This window comes from Cryptomeria japonica, chromosome 8 (assembly GCF_030272615.1).
Source record: "Cryptomeria japonica chromosome 8, Sugi_1.0, whole genome shotgun sequence".
NCBI lineage: Eukaryota > Viridiplantae > Streptophyta > Pinopsida > Cupressales > Cupressaceae > Cryptomeria > Cryptomeria japonica.
In genome coordinates this window covers 460,634,031-460,652,142 of record NC_081412.1, presented here as the reverse complement: position 1 = coordinate 460,652,142, position 18,112 = coordinate 460,634,031, and the positions used below count along the sequence as shown (strand labels likewise).

The following is an 18,112-nucleotide window of genomic DNA, read 5'->3' as shown; positions in this document are numbered from 1 at the left end:
TATTGATGTAGTCTTGCCTGTCCATAATAACAGTGGCGTTGCCTTTGTTGTCTTTAGTAATGATCAAGTCATTATTGCTTATGAGCTCATTAAAGGCAAGACGCTCAATCCTCAGAATGTTACTCCTAAGGGGTTTAGCATGCCGTAAAGCTACAACACAATCTTGTCTGACCTCTTCGGCGATCTCCTTAGGAAGAGTTAAATATTTGTTTGGCGGACGTGCAAAATAAATTTGATAAGAAAATTTAAGTATGCTAAATATTATTTTAACATACCTAAAAAATTGCCTAAAAAAGTTCATTCAGATAGTGAATCCGGAAAATCCGTTAATAAGATGTAAATTTTCCAAGAAAAATAATTTAGAAACTTAAAAATGACGCATTTTAACTTTATAAAAATTAAAAAACATAGATCAAAACAAAAATACATAATTCTAATTGAATAATAATGAATTAAAAAGAAACAATACAACCGATTGCAATAGTACTAATAGGTAAGTACTAATACAACAAGTGCCACATAGTGGCGAGTACTTGCCTCTTGATTTGTAGTTGAAATAGTAATTTTTGTTATAGTTATTGATTTTTTTTATTAATTATATAACTAATATAGTGTTGGACTATGATAAATTACAATTTTTTTGGTAGATAACCTTCTTGCTATGCGAGGATCAAATATTTGGTTGTTCAATGTCATTTTGTTAGGGAGTAGGTATATAGTAGTGATTATTTTACAAATCGTAGAAGTCCTATAGCGTTTATATGGTGCAAGCATCCAATAGTTTTACTATTAGATGCATGAGTTGTATTTTTTATGTCTATTATAAACTCTATCATAATACATGCAAAGTTTGGGCCACTTTAGATCATTGTTGTGTGACATGAGGGCTTCTCTTAGTGCAACATTAATGTGGCTATAATTATAAAATATTTGGTGAATAACACATTAACAACTATATTTGAATTGTGCTATGTGGAGGTTGTACACTATAGTGTATAGATGAAGACTTTATGATCTTTGGTGTCCAAATGTCGTATACTAATTAACTTTTCAGCAAATGCAACAACAAAGTGACTTATATTTGTTTATATATATATATATATATATATATATATATATATATATATATATATGTCATATTTGACTATACAAGAATCTAACTGAAACTAATCATAAGTCTGCTGCAGAGATACGATACCAAGTAATGGTAGGAGGGACAATCAAACTAAAGCATTTGATCCTCGTCCTCTTAGACAAATTGTGAAGTAAGGGAACCTTGATTATAGGATCATTGGTTCAATGGGTGAAAATTCTTGAACGAGAGCACAAAATACCCTATTTCATTTGTTGTTTAGGTCTACAGTAAAAATACTCTTACGAGCTTGGTCAAGAGAAAAGAGGAAGTTAAAGATTATGTTACATCTAACCCTTGGTTTCTACAGTGTACCGGGTTAATCCTTAGAAAATTGAAAGTTAGATATAATGAAAAGATTGAGAACATTCATGTGATCAATATAACATGGGTATAAAAAATAACTACTTACTTATCATTGAAAAAATAAGACAAGCTAATTAGAATGTAAATGGAAAGTGGATGAGAAAGGATAATCAAGATATGAATAGGGAAGGAAGTTAGACATTAGGACAAGATAATTGAGGGAATTTTAAAAATGTATATTGCTACTAATCTATTTTGGATTTTATTATCATAGATAGTAGACATATAAATATAAGAGGTTATAATAGTTATAACACTTGAGAAATTTGAAGGGAAAAGTGTTTACAAAGATAATACTAGTATGAAGATACTAATCAAAAGGAAGTATAGATAGGTTGGGATGAAGGAGAAATTAAATGTTGTGGGTTGTTTAGAAAGATTGTTTAATATCATATTAAATTTGATAAATTATTATGTTTAAATTAAATAAGAAATACAAATTAAATATAATTGTTTATTTTTATGTAATTAAATAATGAAAAGCTATAGATAAAAAAATATTAATATTATTAAATTTGTTTTAAAATATTAATTTTTTTAAAATAAATTGATAGAAAAGTCCATAATATTTATCCTTCTTCTATTTGTTTACTTTTATATTAAATTTAATAAATTATTATGTTTAAATTAAATAAAAGATTAAATTAATATGGATATTTATCTTTTTTGTCAAAAAAATATTATTGAAATTTAGTTTATTTTGGTTATAAATTAAATAATATTTTAAATATAATACATATTTTTAAAATATATATATTTTTTAATCTTGTTCATTTGTTTACTTAAAAGAACTACCTATTACAACAAATAATGAAGTTAAAATTTAAGCACTTATTTTAGATTCACAAGATTGTGGAGTATATAAGTTTTTTAGAAACTCAAATTAAAGAAGGTAGATAATTTTAAAATGCGTGGTGATTCCTAAAAACCTGAGATTATGATATTAGCCAATCGTTTGCAACAAAAATAATTTTTGTAAATTATAATGTTAACAAATGTGCATTTATACTATAAAATAAATTAAAAAAATTAAAAAAAATAAAAAATTGCTTTTCATTGATCTAAATAATTTTTTTTTAATAACAACAACAAATAAATTTTCATTACGTACTAATAAGAACCTTTCCATAAATAATGTTTTAAATTTTATTAAATTTATTACTCTTAAAAATTTGACCTCACAGAGAAATTTCTGTCCAACACCATTACGATATTGTAATGATCTTCTAAATGGTCTTTCGTTGACGAGACTGAAGAAGAAATTTGTTTAATCATGGCTTCTTCGGCCGAAGCAGAAAAATTTCTAAGATGGGCAGCTACAGTTGGCATCTCAGACGGACCCAATAACACCTCCTGCTTGGGCTCTTCTCTTTTTCTTTCTAATTTTCCCGACGCTGGTGGGTAAGTTATGACAATCCAAATCACCCAACTGCAGCTTTATAACGGAAAGATGCTGGAATCTCTAAAATACGCCTGTTTTTGTTGTGTAAAATTATATGGCAGGAGAGGGCTGGCTGCAGCTCGGGATACCGAGAAAGGGGAATTGATATTAAAAGTCCCCAAAACTGCATTGATGAGCAGACACAGCTTGCTGGCAGATGGTGGAGAACTCGCTAAATGTGTGGGAAATCACCCCAATTTGTCCTCTATACAGGTGCTCATTTGTTTTCGAGTATTTTCCATCCAACTGAAATTTCTAGTTCTTTTTTGTTCTCGAAATGGGTAAAATGCTAGAATCTGTAGTCACAATGGTAGGTTTTCTGAGAATGCATATGGATACAACTGTGCTGAAATTTTTCCTTCCAGCATTTGGAGTCTTCATGGATACTGTTCTTCACCGGGGTTTGGTGATATGCATGGTTGTTTTTCATTGCCAAGGGTAAGTTTGCGCGAGCTAAGCAACGAGATCAAAACACAAGGGATACAAAATATGTGCAACATATAACTTTACTGACAAGGAGGAGTCTGACACTAATGCTGCCACCTGTTTTTGATATTTCCAAAGCTTGCTCAGGGAGTTTCTGTTTGGTTGGTAAATTGCCCATACACTTGCACTTCCTTCCTGAACCACGTCACACATTGCACATTTCTCCGGCAAGGCAGAGGCGAGCCATTGGAGAGTCATCCATAACCTTTTCATATGGTCGCTCCACCTGACAATGGCTTTACTGAACTCTTGCTTGTCCACCCATATCTTGAGGTGCAAGTGGAGCAAATCCCTGTAACTGTCATGGTTGACAGTCATGCTGGTGAAATGCAGGCCCTCATTTTTCAGAGACAAGAGCGGTGACAATGAATCTCGGCCTGGCCTTTCGCCTCCAGCAAACATTGAACGAAGGGCTGGTTTCTGAGCTCCCTGAGAATGCACTCACATGCGCTCACAAATTTGGCCATTTTGGGGCACTGAACCATGGCACGAAATGCATGACCTCGGCTCTACGTTTTTTGGCCCTACGCTGCTCTTGCTGTAGAAAACATTGATGTGAAAGTCATAGGGGTTTGAGTTTGAACTTTGAAGTGATGGTCACTGATGTGTCTACCAAACTGGAGGTTACTAAGCCTGTCACTAGTACTCACTACTTTGGCTACATTACACTCGTTTTGTATGCTATCTTTGTATTGACTGGTATAATCGGCCTCTATTCATGCTTCTGGTTTGTGTGTAAAATATACTCATCGTTGAAGATCGACTGAACTGCAAAACATGATTACTTTTTGGCAATGCATTTAAGTTTATGGCCAAGGAGAAAGCAAAACAAGGTTTGCGTGTGCACATTAGGTGCAAATAATAGTCATGCTTCTAGAAGACCGTCTGGTGAATCCTACATCATAGTGCCTTTGATATGCTATAAGTCATAGCTCTTTGATTGGAGGCAACCGATTTATTGAAGCTATTCCTGAAATCTTTGTTTATTTTGCATTCATTTTGTTAGTTTACATTTAACATTTTCAAAACGTGTATTTTGAACATTTTGATCGAGGGCCATCTAACTTTTTGTTTTAATTTATGAATGGGACCGTGTGGGGTGACCTTTTCTTTTTGGAATGGATTTTTCTTTTTTTTTTAAGACCTTGTACCTAGCAGTTGATTTGCCATCTGGTCTTTTTGTTTAAATGCTGAGCAAAATTCACGTGCACTCTCTACGCATCATGTGACTCTATGCCATATAGGTGTCATAACTTTGAAATTGGGTTATTCTCAATCCATATTGGCAGTCTTACAACCAGCTATGCATACCAAATATTTATTTTCTTAATTTGATTTGCACAACAAGACCAGCATAATGTAATTCTATTTTTGATTGTGGCATCATGATGATTGTGGCATGCATTTCTAAATCTGTTTTCAGGGTAATAATACTTGCAGCATTTATCTGTAATATCATAATTATTTTAGCATGGATGTAGAGGATTGATTTCAGCATGAACATTGCATACCTAAGTAAATTGGATGATTTTGCCATGCAAAGTTTGAAAACTCGGATTTGGATTCTATTGTCACAAAAGTTTGCACCCTGTGATGATCAGACTTGATCATCAACCTTGTGAAACATGGAACAACCTTCCAAGTGTGGGACTTGCAAGAGTGAGGTTGAGACTCCGGAGAAGGCCGGCTTCCTATTCAATCTAATGCAATTGTTGAACCAACCCAACACTGATAAAATCTATTCTACTGGCTTGACAAGGAAAAAGGAGAAAGAGGGAATGCATGAAAGAAGGGAAATAAGGTTTGCACCCAGACTGAAATGGTGATCTTCCCTGCCTGTGCTTGCACAAAACATTAATAAAACTACCCAAGGATATGCACAGATTTCTATCCTAATTGATCACCAGCTGTTGTCACAAAAGACTCTATTCAGCAGCCCAAAATTTTGACTCGGACTTGGGACTCGGCACAGACTTGGCAAAAGAAAAAACCTCATAATTACACAAAGAAAAGAAATCAATGCATTTAAGAACATAAAAGTCTAATATGACTATCAATTTGTCATAATTCAAACATTACACTTGTCATATGGCCCACGTACTCTCAAAATTTGAAATTTCAGTAACAATGTTTAGAAGAGTCCAGGCTTAGGACTTGGGAGTCCAAGCCTAAGATTTGGGAGTCGCCGTGAGTACTCAGCCAGGCACAGCTCAGGAGTCCTGGTCGATTCGCCTCGGCCGCCCTGAGGATTCGCAAGTTGGGCAAATCCTGCAGAGTACTCAGCAAGTCCTAAAACTATGATGCCATGTATGTATGGAGCATGAATATATAGGGTGCTGTGGTAACATGCATTTTCAGTACATGAAACAAGGTTCTAACAGTCCTACCGAATCTGCTTTTGTATCACAAAAGTCCTATCAGCCAACTGGTTATTTATTGCATTTTAGATAAAAGGCTTTTGTGAGATTGGACACCCCTACCTTCTTATTCTGCAGAACTCTTGTTTGTTAAAGACATGCATTGTTACATTATAAAATGAAACACTATAAGGTTTTGATACATTGTATTCCATCTTCAGCAGTTTGTTCATTTTATTTAAATGTTTTTCATGAGTATGGCAAATAGAAAGAAATGTATCTAAATTTCATTTTCTGCTGCATATGTCAAACTTATGTTACCTGTGGTGCATTTTTTCACAGGTATTGGTTGTTTATTTATTGAGTGAGGTTGCAAGAGGGAAAAATTCATTGTGGCATCCTTATTTGCTACAGTTGCCACGCAGTTATGATATTTTGGCCAGCTTTATTGATTTTGAATCACAAGCTTTGCAGGTTTGCTTCATTTTTTAAGGTATTTTTGTATGTCTTGGATTTCTTAAAAAGGAAAGTAAAATGCAGTGATAATATTGTATCCTTTGCATTATAGTATTCTAGCATTGCTGTTCTATATCTAGTTAGATTGCTGAATTGTTAATGGAATCCTCCAGGTAGAGGATGCTGTGCAGGTTGCAGAAAGAGCCACTGCAGTAGTACACCAGAAATGGAAGGAGGCACAAGTGCTAATGAATGAAATAGGGTTAAAACATCGATTTATGAATTTCAAATCATGGCTTTGGGCATTTGCAACAGTGAGTGAGTGGCAATATTTTGACCCTCCATTATTTCTCTATCTTTATTATGTAATTTAATACTTCAAATTTTAGTTTCTTTTACTCTGCATAAAAATAATTTTTTAATCTCTCTGTCGCTGCTAGGTATCTTCTCGTACACTGCATGTACCATGGGATGCTGCCGGTTGTTTTTGCCCAGTTGGTGACTTGTTCAACTATGCTGCTCCTGGAGCTAATTGGAAAGTTGTGGATGATTCTACACTTGAAAGGGAGACCATCAGTTCTGAGTCATCCAACGAAAATAATTATCAAGGCAGAAGTCATTCTTCTTTGCATCAAGAAAACATTAAGGAAGCACCTGAAATTGAAAACAAAGGATGGAATGACTTCAATGGAAGACTGACAGATGGTGGATATGAGGCAGAACTGGATGCATATTGCTTTTATGCACAGAAGCGATATTTGCAAGGAGAACAGGTTTGCTTCCCTTCGCTTTATTTTCATCTTGTTTTATTTATCCATTGATTTTCTCAAGGTTTATAGCATAGTTTGAAGACTTGTGCGCTGAGTCCAGTTGGAGTTCTTTACAAAATTGGCCCAGTCTTCTTGAGTTTCTAGACTCTTCTGCAGCCAAAAGATAAAAAAATTGCATGCCCAGTTTCAGTTTTCACTCATTTTATTCACCTTTTTTATGGCTGAGTTTTTGCTATGTATTTTTGACTAAGTCCCAAGTCTGAGCAAAATCTCTGGGCTGCTGAATTTGAGTTTTTTAACTATGGTTCATAATATGTTAAGAGTTAATTAATTCAGCACTAGTTTTGTTTAAGTTACTGGAATGCCAGCTAATTTTGCATTGTGTTTTTTGACCATCTATCTTGTCATTGACACTCATTTGTGCTGCCAATAAGCTATTACCTTTTATATTGTCCAATTTCTTTACTTAGTTGTGCAGAAAGTATTAGAGTTTCTCTTCTGGTTCCTATTTGTTATGTCCACTGGGACTAGGGTTTCAATCAGTCAAACAGTTATACTGAAAAAAAAAACACAGAGAATTACTGATATATGTTTGGCCTTTCTTGCTAGGTCCGCTGATTAGTCCAATAATATCTAGGGTTTACATCAGAATTTTAAATAATCACAGATTTGAAACAAATTAATTCAACTCCAGTTTGTGCCAAGGATATAAGAAGAATAGTAACCCAGTGGAAGTTGAATTTCACAAAATGAAATATATAGAAGTTAAACTCACTATGCTGCTTACATTAGTTTATCAGTACAATCATGAGATCTAGAACAGTTATGACACAGCAATTATAAATGCAAGGAATTTATATATCTGTGTGCAGGAGATTCTTTTTATGAAATTTCCAGCATTCCTAAGGTGTGAAACCTGCTGGTTTAGCACCCGGATCGTTTGCATATGGCTCCTGTCTGCAGCAGGGGTCTTTGAAAGGGCTTCACCTAGGGAAGTGCCTAGCCATTAGGGCTTGATGTAGTCTTGCCTGGTAATCTGAATGAGCTGCTGTGTAGTAAACACCCCTGCTTTTTTTTTGAAATTTTTTTCAATTGAAAATGAAATGCAATGCAATATCCTTATCACTTCCTGATCACCCAGTTCTTGAGATGGGCAAGATGATAGCATACAAAGTATAGGACCATACCCTCTAACTAGAATGCAACGACTTGAAAAGAAAACACAGTAGGTGGCAAGCTGACCAAACTCACTTCTGGAGTGCTGATATGTAGGAAAAGTGATCCTAGGCTAACATATGCATTAACCTAGAATCAATCTCCTTTTCACCACAAATCTTTAGAATATGTGTGAATGGGTTTGACTACAGTCCTCAAGGGAGAGCCAAACAGTCTTGGATCCACATCTAATCTGTTATGTGCTATGTGTGATTGGGGTTGGTTGAGCGTGTGCAAGAAACTAAGTTAATGATGACAAAATTGAACAAGTTTACGAGGATATAGAAAATACAAGACACAACTGCAGAAGAAGAGGGCAGCTCTGAAAGTAAAACGCAGAGAAGGATCTGTGATAGGAATTTGGAGAGGATTGTGCCAGACAGGGGCGCTGGGCACTGGGGTCCAGAGATAGGCTTCTGTAGATACTAGTGGCAGAAATGGGGTTAGGAGGTTACTAGGTTGTTGTCCTAAAAAAATGGGGCAAAACTAGGAGGATGCTAGTGCCTAGCACTAGTGTCTTAAGGGTTTTTCATTGTTCAAAATCTAAGATTGAGGTAACTTGCTTTGTTTGTTTGTAATTTCTGATTGTCATCAATCTTCAGATCTGGACCCGTGCACATGAAAAGAGGAGAAAAATGTTGTGTTGTATAGGGGCTTGCCTAAGTCAAACCCCGTGTTGGTGTTCCCACCTCCACAACAACGACACTGATAATAACAAGTGCATACTTTCAGGGGAGCAGAGGCAAATAAACAATGGATGTTGACAATGATACCTTAGGTATGAAGCCCTTGCTTGAGTTCCACACAAGTTGGTGATGAAGTACAACAAGTGTTAGTACAACACATAATCCAATCAAATAAGAATCGAAATTACTTCAATACTTAGATAATAGTGTGCTTGATAGTATCCTTAGACTTTTCAATACTTGACTGATCTTTATTGCTTGATAAGGTGGATCATTAGAGCCTTAGAGAGAGAGTGTTAGCTCTTTTCAAATGAGGGAGGGAGTCACCTCTATATGTGACTTACACCTTTTCACCAACAATTACCTAGGAGAGGCCGACAACAGGAATACAGCTGTTAAGGGCCTGAAGATGACATTCAAGTATTGAATTTGGAGCCAAATTAGGAGTGTCTTGGCCTTTTTGGCTACACAAAGGGCTAGACACTAGGGTTGAGACCAATATTGTCGCTTTGGATTCGGGATAGGCCATTTTGTACAGATTCAGGCACAACCATCAAAATGGGTGCTAAGCACAACATGAAAATAAGGGCTTACAATTTACATTACATTTAGCCCCCACTTTAGCGGGGGTATGAGCTTCCACTCACACACGTTAAAGTATAGAGCAATCAAGGCTAAGACACTTATCAAACATACACAACTTGAAGCAAACACAAAGCAGACATGGATCAAACACAAAGCATACATGCGAGACACACAAAAGATATGGAAGACACATGGAAGACACACAAAACATAAAGAAAATACACAGGTCAAACAAGGATTTCAAGTTAGTGTGGTAAGGATTTTGTTGATATGTTTTTATGCACCTCATACACAAAAGAGAATACGGAGTATCCTACCCTCTCTTGAACAGGGAAATCTTGAATACTAAGGGCTAAGATCAATCAAGAAAACCCCAAGGTTCACAATGCAGACTAAGCGTAATGTCCTCTTTTGGGATTTATGAAATATCCCAAATAGGATATGCACTATAATTCTAAAAAAATAATTTCCTGAATTCTGCCCTAATTAAATGCAAACATATATATGGAACAAATCTGAATCAAGATTATTCAGTCTGCTGCTACAAATCAGAAATTCTGAACATGCAATTACAATTAAATAGATAGGCCAAACATGTCCAAATACAACTCAGAAATCTGCCATTACACATCAAACCTATCAATAGGTTTGTACATACCAGAATGGCATAGAATGATGCTTAAAACCCTTTTGGCGATATTACAACCTGCAAAGATATAACTCTGAAACTCTACGAATCTCTCCAAACTGAACAATGAAGCGCAACTGTGAATTCTGAGATGAATTCGCCAAGTGGGCTGATTTGGGTTTTCTTCCTAACAGCCAAAACCACCAGGGTTTCCGTCCTAGGGTTTGAGAACAAAATCTGTAGAGAGAAAAAGTTTATGTCATGAATGTCCTCCTTGTTGCATCGATCCTCCTTTTATAATTGTTTGCCAGCCTTAGATACATTGCCTCTAGACACTTCCATACTTAGGCAATTAATATAAAGTTTACATTAATTATTAAATATCACCCCATGAAGACATCGCCTAGACATTAAATGTGAAGTCTTAAATGGCCTCCTTTTAATGACTTAATGAACAATTATAATTATTCCCTTTTAATTATTTATTAACTCTAGCCAAGGGAATTAAGAAGTTAGAGTTTGACTGCCATTTGCCTGTCAAAATGATGGGGACATTACAGTCCTCCCTTCCTGGAATTGCTGGTCCTCCAGCAATTGCAAGTTAGGATGTTGTAATATCTCTTCTCCTTCCCATGTAGCATCCTCAAATTCTTCCATTTGATCAAATATTCACGCACCATTTTGTTTCTCAACTTCCTCTCTCTCCAATCTGCAATGCCTTATGGAACCAAGACCAATTTCCCTTCTTCATCTAGAGGTGGCAATTCAGGAGAAGCAACTGTATGCTGACCCAAAACATTTTTAAGAAATGAGACATGAAACACATTTTGTATTTTGTTGCCCTCAGGTAACTCCAATTCATATGCAACCTCTCCTATTCTCTTCAGAATTTTGTAGGGCCCATAAAAGTGTGTTTCAGATTTTCTGCTCCACTCATCTTCTATGTAGACTGCCTATATGGCTGCAAACGTAGAAAGACTAAGTCCCCCACTTCTAAAGTCCACTCCACTCGGTGCTTGTCAGCATACATCTTTTGCTGGTTCTGGGCATGATGTATGTTATTTTTGAGTGCTTTGAGGATGTCCTGATAGTTTTGTATAGTCTCCTTAGCCCGTGGGACCTTACTGTCCTCAAATGCTAAATCCATAAATGATAAAGCTTCATACCCATACAGAGCTCTGAAAGGTGACATGCCAATGGACATGTGATAGGTGGTATTGTAGCAATACTCACCAAGATAGAGCCACCTTACCCAGGCATGCTGCTGCCCTGAAACATAATTTCACAAATAGCCTTCAATCCACTTGTTAACTATTTCTGTTTGCCCATTCGTCTGACTATGGTAGCTGGTGCTGGGTGTCAATTCAATTCCTACCAATTTGAACAATTCTTGCCAAAACATACTCATAAATCTGCTATCTCTATCACTTACAATGGTTTTGGGCATGGGCAATCCATGCAATCTGAAGATCTCCTTGAAAAATAATTCCGCAATCTGCAATGCTGAGGAGTCGGTAGGAACAAGAAGGAAGTGTGCATATTTAGTAAGCCGGTCAACTACCACAAAGATACAATCTTTCCCCTGCACACGTGGTAGCCCTGTGATAAAATCCATTGGTATCCCTTCCCATTTCTGTTCAGGAATCGGCAAAGGTTGTAGAAGACTTGCAGGAAATGTGTGTTCTGACTTGTTCTGCTGGCAAGTCAGACATTCTCTAACATGTTGGAGCACATCATCCTTCAATCCTTTCCAGGTAAACCTCTCACGAATCTAACGATAAGTTTTGAAGAAACTTGGATGCCCTATCGTAGGTGAATCATGTAGTGCCTCCAATATTTTCTTCTTCAATTTGGAACCAGGTACAAGATAGATTCTGTTTTTAAAATAGATAATGTCATCCATCACTGCATATTTGTCATCCTGCACCTTACCATCAGTAAGATCACAAGCAAAAGAATCCTTTGGATACTCAACCAATAACTATGTCTTCTAGTCAACTGCGATCTCTGTGAGGGAACAAAGGGTAGGTTTCCTAGAGAGAGCATCCGCAACAACATCCTTATTTCCTTTTACATACTCCACATCAAAATCATAGGCTTGAATCTTGCTTACCGCTCATTCAAATCTTTCTGCTCTAGGAAATACTTGAGATTGTTATGATCTGTACGCACTATGAAACGAGTCCCAACCAGGTATTGCCTGAACTTAGCTAGCGCATGCATGTTCGCTAGCATTTCCTTATCATATGTGGAATAAAGTCTCTCATTGTCCCTCAATTTTCTGCTCTCATAAGTGATCAAATGCCGGTTCTGCATTAGCACTGCACCAATTCCCTGCCCCGATGCATCACACTCCAAAACAAATGGCTGCGTGAAGTTTGGTAATGCCAGCATTGGACATGAGCTTATAGCATCCTTAAGCTTATCAAAAGCTAACTGTGCACTTTCTGACCATGAGAATGCACCCTTCTTAGTCAAGTTAGTCAGTGGAGAAGCTAACTGAGAGAACCCACACACAAACCTTCTGTAATATGAACACAACCCCAAGAAACCTCTCAACTCAGATATGTTTGTAGGTGGTGGCCAGTCTAAGATTGCCTGAATCTTCTCTTGATGCACTTTCACACCATCAGTGCCAATGATATGACCCAGATATAAGATCTTTGTCATCCTGAATTCACACTTAGAGGCTTTTGCATAAAGTGACTGTACCTCCATAATACCCAATACCACGTCCAAGTGATGCAAATGGTCACTCCAAGTTCTGTTGTAAATCAGGATGTCATCGAAGAAGACCAAAACAAATTTCCTTAGTTGCTCCCGAAACACGTGATTCATACAAGACTGAAATGTTGCCGGTGCATTTGTGAGTCCAAAGGGCATGACCAGGAACTCAAAATGCCTGTAATAACAACGGAAGGCACTTTTGTGAATGTCCTCTTCTCTGATACATGTCTGATGATAACCAGAGCGTAGATCTATTTTGGAGAAGTACACGACCTTGTGTAGTTCATAGATCAACTCATCGATCCTGGGTATGGGATACCTGTTTTTTATAGTCTTCTTATTCAATGCCCTATAGTCTATACACATGCGCATCATCCCAACTTTTGTCTTAATCAAAACTACCGATGAGGCAAATGCGCTCGAACTGGGCCTGATATGTCCCATATTGAGAAGCTCTTTGATTGTCTTCTCAATCTCCTCCTTAAAGTGATGTGGATGTCGATAAGGTGTGGTGATCACGGGCTTTGAGCCCTCTTCCAGCTCAATCACATGTTCGAATCCTCTGTCCGATGGCCGTCCAAGAGGTATGTCTCCAAAAACTGCACTATGTTTATCTAACACTGTCTGTATGTCCACATGGTACTCTGGTTTCACACTGGAGATCAGTTTAGAAGAAACAAAACACTGTGCTGCCCAATTTACATCTCCGTGTTTGATAAGGGCCTCCATCCTTCTAGCTGACACCACCCTAGGTCCACCATCTGCCATTGGCTTAAGTATTGTCTTTTTCCCATTTACCATGAACTCTAGCTGCATTTGTTTGAAGTCTTGAACATAACGTTCAAGTGACTCCAACCACTCCAATCCCAACATAGCATCTATGTTACTGAGGTTAATCACGTAGAAATCTCTTGTCAAAGTGTAGTCACCAAACTGTATGCTGAGTTGAGGAATTACCTTAGTGCATGTCAACGGAAAACCGTCAGCCACTATGACGCTGAATCCAGGAAACCCCTCAACCTGAAGCCCACGCCTCATTACTAATCCCTCGTCAATGAAGTTATGCGTGGCTCCGCTATCAACCAAACATACCATCCTCTGTCCCTTAAGAACACCCTTCAACCTGAAAGGTCTGCTACGTGGAACTCCATATAGAGTAACAATGTGTGGAATTTCCTTAGCTACCTGTTGTGACCTTTTCACACATCGCCCCATTGCTAACGGGGACCCCCTCTTTGCTAGCTTCCTGTGTCGTTAGGTTAGGGTTTTGGCTGCTTAGTGGGCAATTTTGCGTTTTCCGTGCCCGAGTCTCAGAGTTTTGATCATGCCTAGTGCCGTCTAGGGTTTTTGAAGTGTTAGGATCAAGTTGCAAAAGATGATATTTTTTTTATGATCCTAAGTTTTGCTAAGTGTTTGAGCATTTGAACGTTAACGTGTTTTTAAACATGCGCATCAATAATTTTAAAGTGCTAAGATATTCACAAACCTTTTGAAGTTGTTTTCTCGCTCCTAAGGTAATATTTAAGTTGGTTTCGCACTTTATTCCAACATTTTCCTGGCGTTTCGCTCATATTTTTGGAAAATTAGTCTAAGTCCAGTTAAATTTAAAGTCGCTGAGTAATTTTGAGTGGTTAAAATGTTAAAATCCTAAGGGAAATCCATATTCCAAGGGTTAAAGGGTCAAAATCCATGCTAGAGGTGATTTTCCCCTCACATTCCAGACTACCCAACCCATTCCCCCACTCAAAATCCATACTACACATGGGTTTCCCCTGGAATCCATACTGGCCACTAATTTCCCCCACTGTTTATCCACACCTGGAGCGATTTTCCCTTGGGAATGCTAAAATTTGGCTAAGTGTCAGGATTTATCCAGACACCCATCGAATTTCCCCTGGGAGTGCGGATTGGAGTGCAAGGATAATTCCATGACTGAGGTCGAATTTCCACCAGGGAGGTATTTTTTTTCAAGTTAAGTGATTTTTTGAGTGTGGATTTTTGTCCAGACACCCATCGAATTTCCCCTGGGGGGTGATTTTTGCAAATTGAGTGCAATTTTGTCTGGGTTTTTGTCCAAACTCCTATCGATTTTCCCCTGGAGGGTGATTTATGTGCATTTTGATGATTTTGAGCATGGATTTTTATCCAACCATGGGTCGAATTTCCCCTATGGGGCAAATTTTGACACTTAAGTGATTTTTGAAGGGATTTTTTTTTAATCCCAACCTATAGCAATTTTCCCCTGGAGGCTTTATTTTGGATTTAAATTGCAATATTTTAAATAAAAGCCCCATTTTGATTGCTTTTAAATAATTATTAAATGATTATTTAAAATTTAAAAGCAAATTTAATAACTTGCAATAATTATAAAATGTTTGAATCTTCTAGAAGCAAGTTAGGGTTTCACCAAGCAAGTATTTATACAAGTGTTTTTTTATCCCACATTGCTTGTGTGGTGAAAGTTGGAGCTGAAAGCAAGTATATGAGAGGAACTTCAGCTTTATATTATTATTATTTTTGCCAGGTGTCTCCATGAGAGTGATTTTTTTTCAAGTTGGGCGAATTTTTTTTAGCAAGGCATTTTGTGAAGTGTGGGATTGAGGATTCATTTTCCTCCATTTTTTTCCAGCTTGCTGATTTATTCCTCTTGGCTGCCATTAAAGACCAGTTTCAGATTTTCGATTTTGCTAAGTTTGGCGATTTTTTCCAAATTTAGCAATTTTTGGTGAAAGTTGGCGAATTTGTGTTTGGAGACCTTGGGCGATTTTTCCTCCACCATTGTTGCTTGTTGTTCAGACCTTCATTTCTGCAGATTGCTGCCATTGACAACAATTTTCAGAATTTTGAAAATTTTGATTTTTTTTGCTAAGGAAGGCAAATTTTTGTGTTTGGGGTTTTCAATCCCAACTTGGGCGATTTTTCCAGATTATTGCCATCCTCCATTATTGCAGATCCGAGCTACCATTGGCATCAATTTTCAGATTTCCATTTTAGCTCTAGACTTGGGAAAATTTCGATTTTGCTTGGAGGCCACATTTTTGGTGGATTTTTCATGCATGTTTGTTGGCTGTCATCATTTTCAGCCTGCTGATTCGCTTCAAATTTGAGGTTTGCTTCAGATTTTAACCTCCATTAATGGCTGCCATTAATTTTCAGATTTAAGTTTTTATTGCCCAGCCAATTCTAACTTAAATATTTAGCATTTGGAGACATTTTGTGGAGTTTTCTGTGCACTTTTTTAGACCATTTTATCGCTGTTGCAGGTCTGAAACTCCATTGTTAGGCGGTTGTCCTCAGAAATTCCATTTCCAGCCACCTAACCAATTTTGGCGAATTTGCTTGGGGCTGTTTCCTAAGCCTTTTTTCATCATTTTCAGGGATTTAAACCACTTTGCAAGGTGCTGGTAAGTCTGAAGTGTTCGATTTTCAGAGTTGTCCTCAGAAAACTAATTTTTACCAGCCATACTTACATTCCAGAAAATGATTGTTTTCATCAATAAAACTGATTTCTATTGATTTTATGCACATTTTGAAGATTACAACATATTTTAAAAGTCTGAATTTTCAGGTTGTCTTCAGAATTTTGACCTCCATTGTTGACCGCGGAAGGTGTCTTTAGACATTCATTGTGTGAAAACACAACCTTTCACACCTTTCCTAAGTCATCATCAATCCGGTATACTCCTTTGCATTCTTTGCTTGCATATTTTCTAAGCGTAAGGAGGTATAAATGAATTTTTATGGAAGGCTTCCATGCCTTAGTGTTGTCACACATTGAACGTAATTGCTAAAATTTACCAAGTGTATGGATTATTTTCCTGACTTCATGCTCTAAACTAGCTAAATCTCTAGAAAGTCAGGAATTTTATTACAAGTATTTATTTTTATCCTAGGACTAACTTCCAGTTTCGTACAGGTGCGATGTCGAAGTCAGGATACAAGGAAAGTAAAGAGCTGCTGAAGACGTTGGAGATTGGATTTTATCCAGAGTTCAAGATTTCATCTAGATGGAGGGAGATCACTGATACCAACATGCATTTCTTGGACTTCGACCAGATGCAGCGTCAGATGTTCGGATCCAGAGATCAGGTTCCTTCTCCAGCATATGCGAATATTATGAAGAGTGGCATTTTCCATGCCGCTGGGTTTCCACAATCCATACAGTGCAGTGAGTTGATCCTGGAGTGTGCACGATGTTACGATCCGCTCACAAGAATGATCAAGAGTCCGAAGGGTGTTGTCATCGCCTACCTTGCTGAGGATGCCATTGCCGAAGTATTCGGAATTGCACGCAGTACAGACATGAAGGATGTGACCAAGGAAGATTATGCAGACAGATACACGAAGAAGATGGGTGTATGCAAGAGTTTAATTAATAAAGAATGGATGATTGAACCTAGAAATCATCATTCCAAGGCTCCCAAGACACTTATGTGCGTAGATTTTAAGGAGGAATATAGTGATTTGATATTCCTACTCAATAGAGTGATGGGAATGCCGCAGGGAGCAATATTTCATGGATGGATGTTCTACTTCATCCAGGATTGTCTTAAAGGGACACTAGTGAATTGGTCTAAGATCATAAGCGACAATCTGGATTTTCAGTGGAGGAATGTAGAGAGGTCCAAGTCATTCGCCATGACTTCTTACCTGGTGTACCTGCTTGCACGGTTTGTTTCATACAGAGGATTAATATGCAAAGGTGAAGTCGGGAATGGGCAAGGACAGTTTAAGAGTTATGAATGCTACCCCCAGTTGAGTATGCACAGAATTGAAGACTATAAAAGAGTGAATGATGCATTCACTATGTACATCACACGGATTCTGCAGGGCGGAATCCACAGAAGATTGTCCAAGGAGGCAACAGAGTTAATAGAGAAATATGGATCGTGGTATATACAGTTTCCCACTTTCACATACCTCAGGATTCATGGGTTTCGATCTGAACCCTACAGACTTCCTAGGTATCCTACTGACAGAATGATATTGTTGGAAGTGGTAAGACAGCTTCTAGAGTTCGATGTTATCCAAAGAGAGAAGCACAGGGCAGGAATGACATTCCCTATTTCAGTTGGGAAGACGTCAGAGGTCTGCCAATCCGCCATAGCTGCCAGCACTGCAGGTGAGGAGATTGCATTCTACAGATTCGCTACCTACAAGAAAAGAGAAAGATTTGATCCAGACAAGAAGGTCGGAAGGATCAGAGGAGAGAAGTTCACTCACAAGGTTGACATAGAGGATTATTGGGCTAACTTAATGGATG

At 37.5% G+C, this 18,112-nt stretch overlaps 1 protein-coding gene across 2 annotated transcripts in view; it reads left to right on the top strand.

The window, feature by feature from the left end:
• The first annotated feature begins 2,670 nt into the window (after nt 1-2,670).
• Nucleotides 2,671-18,112, top strand: part of LOC131061687 (protein SET DOMAIN GROUP 40) — a 66,601-nt gene continuing 51,159 nt past the window's right edge. The window contains exons 1-5 of one of the 2 annotated variants that reach the window (XM_057995505.2): nt 2,671-2,899; nt 3,002-3,152; nt 6,125-6,256; nt 6,412-6,552; nt 6,679-7,011. In XM_057995505.2, coding sequence (XP_057851488.2) covers nt 2,772-2,899; nt 3,002-3,152; nt 6,125-6,256; nt 6,412-6,552; nt 6,679-7,011 — 885 coding nt within the window. In that variant the 5' untranslated portion in view covers nt 2,671-2,771. Of the gene's footprint in view, nt 2,900-3,001; nt 3,153-3,465; nt 4,049-6,124; nt 6,257-6,411; nt 6,553-6,678; nt 7,012-18,112 lie in introns of those variants that run through there. The other variant, XM_057995506.2, reaches the window with a different exon arrangement.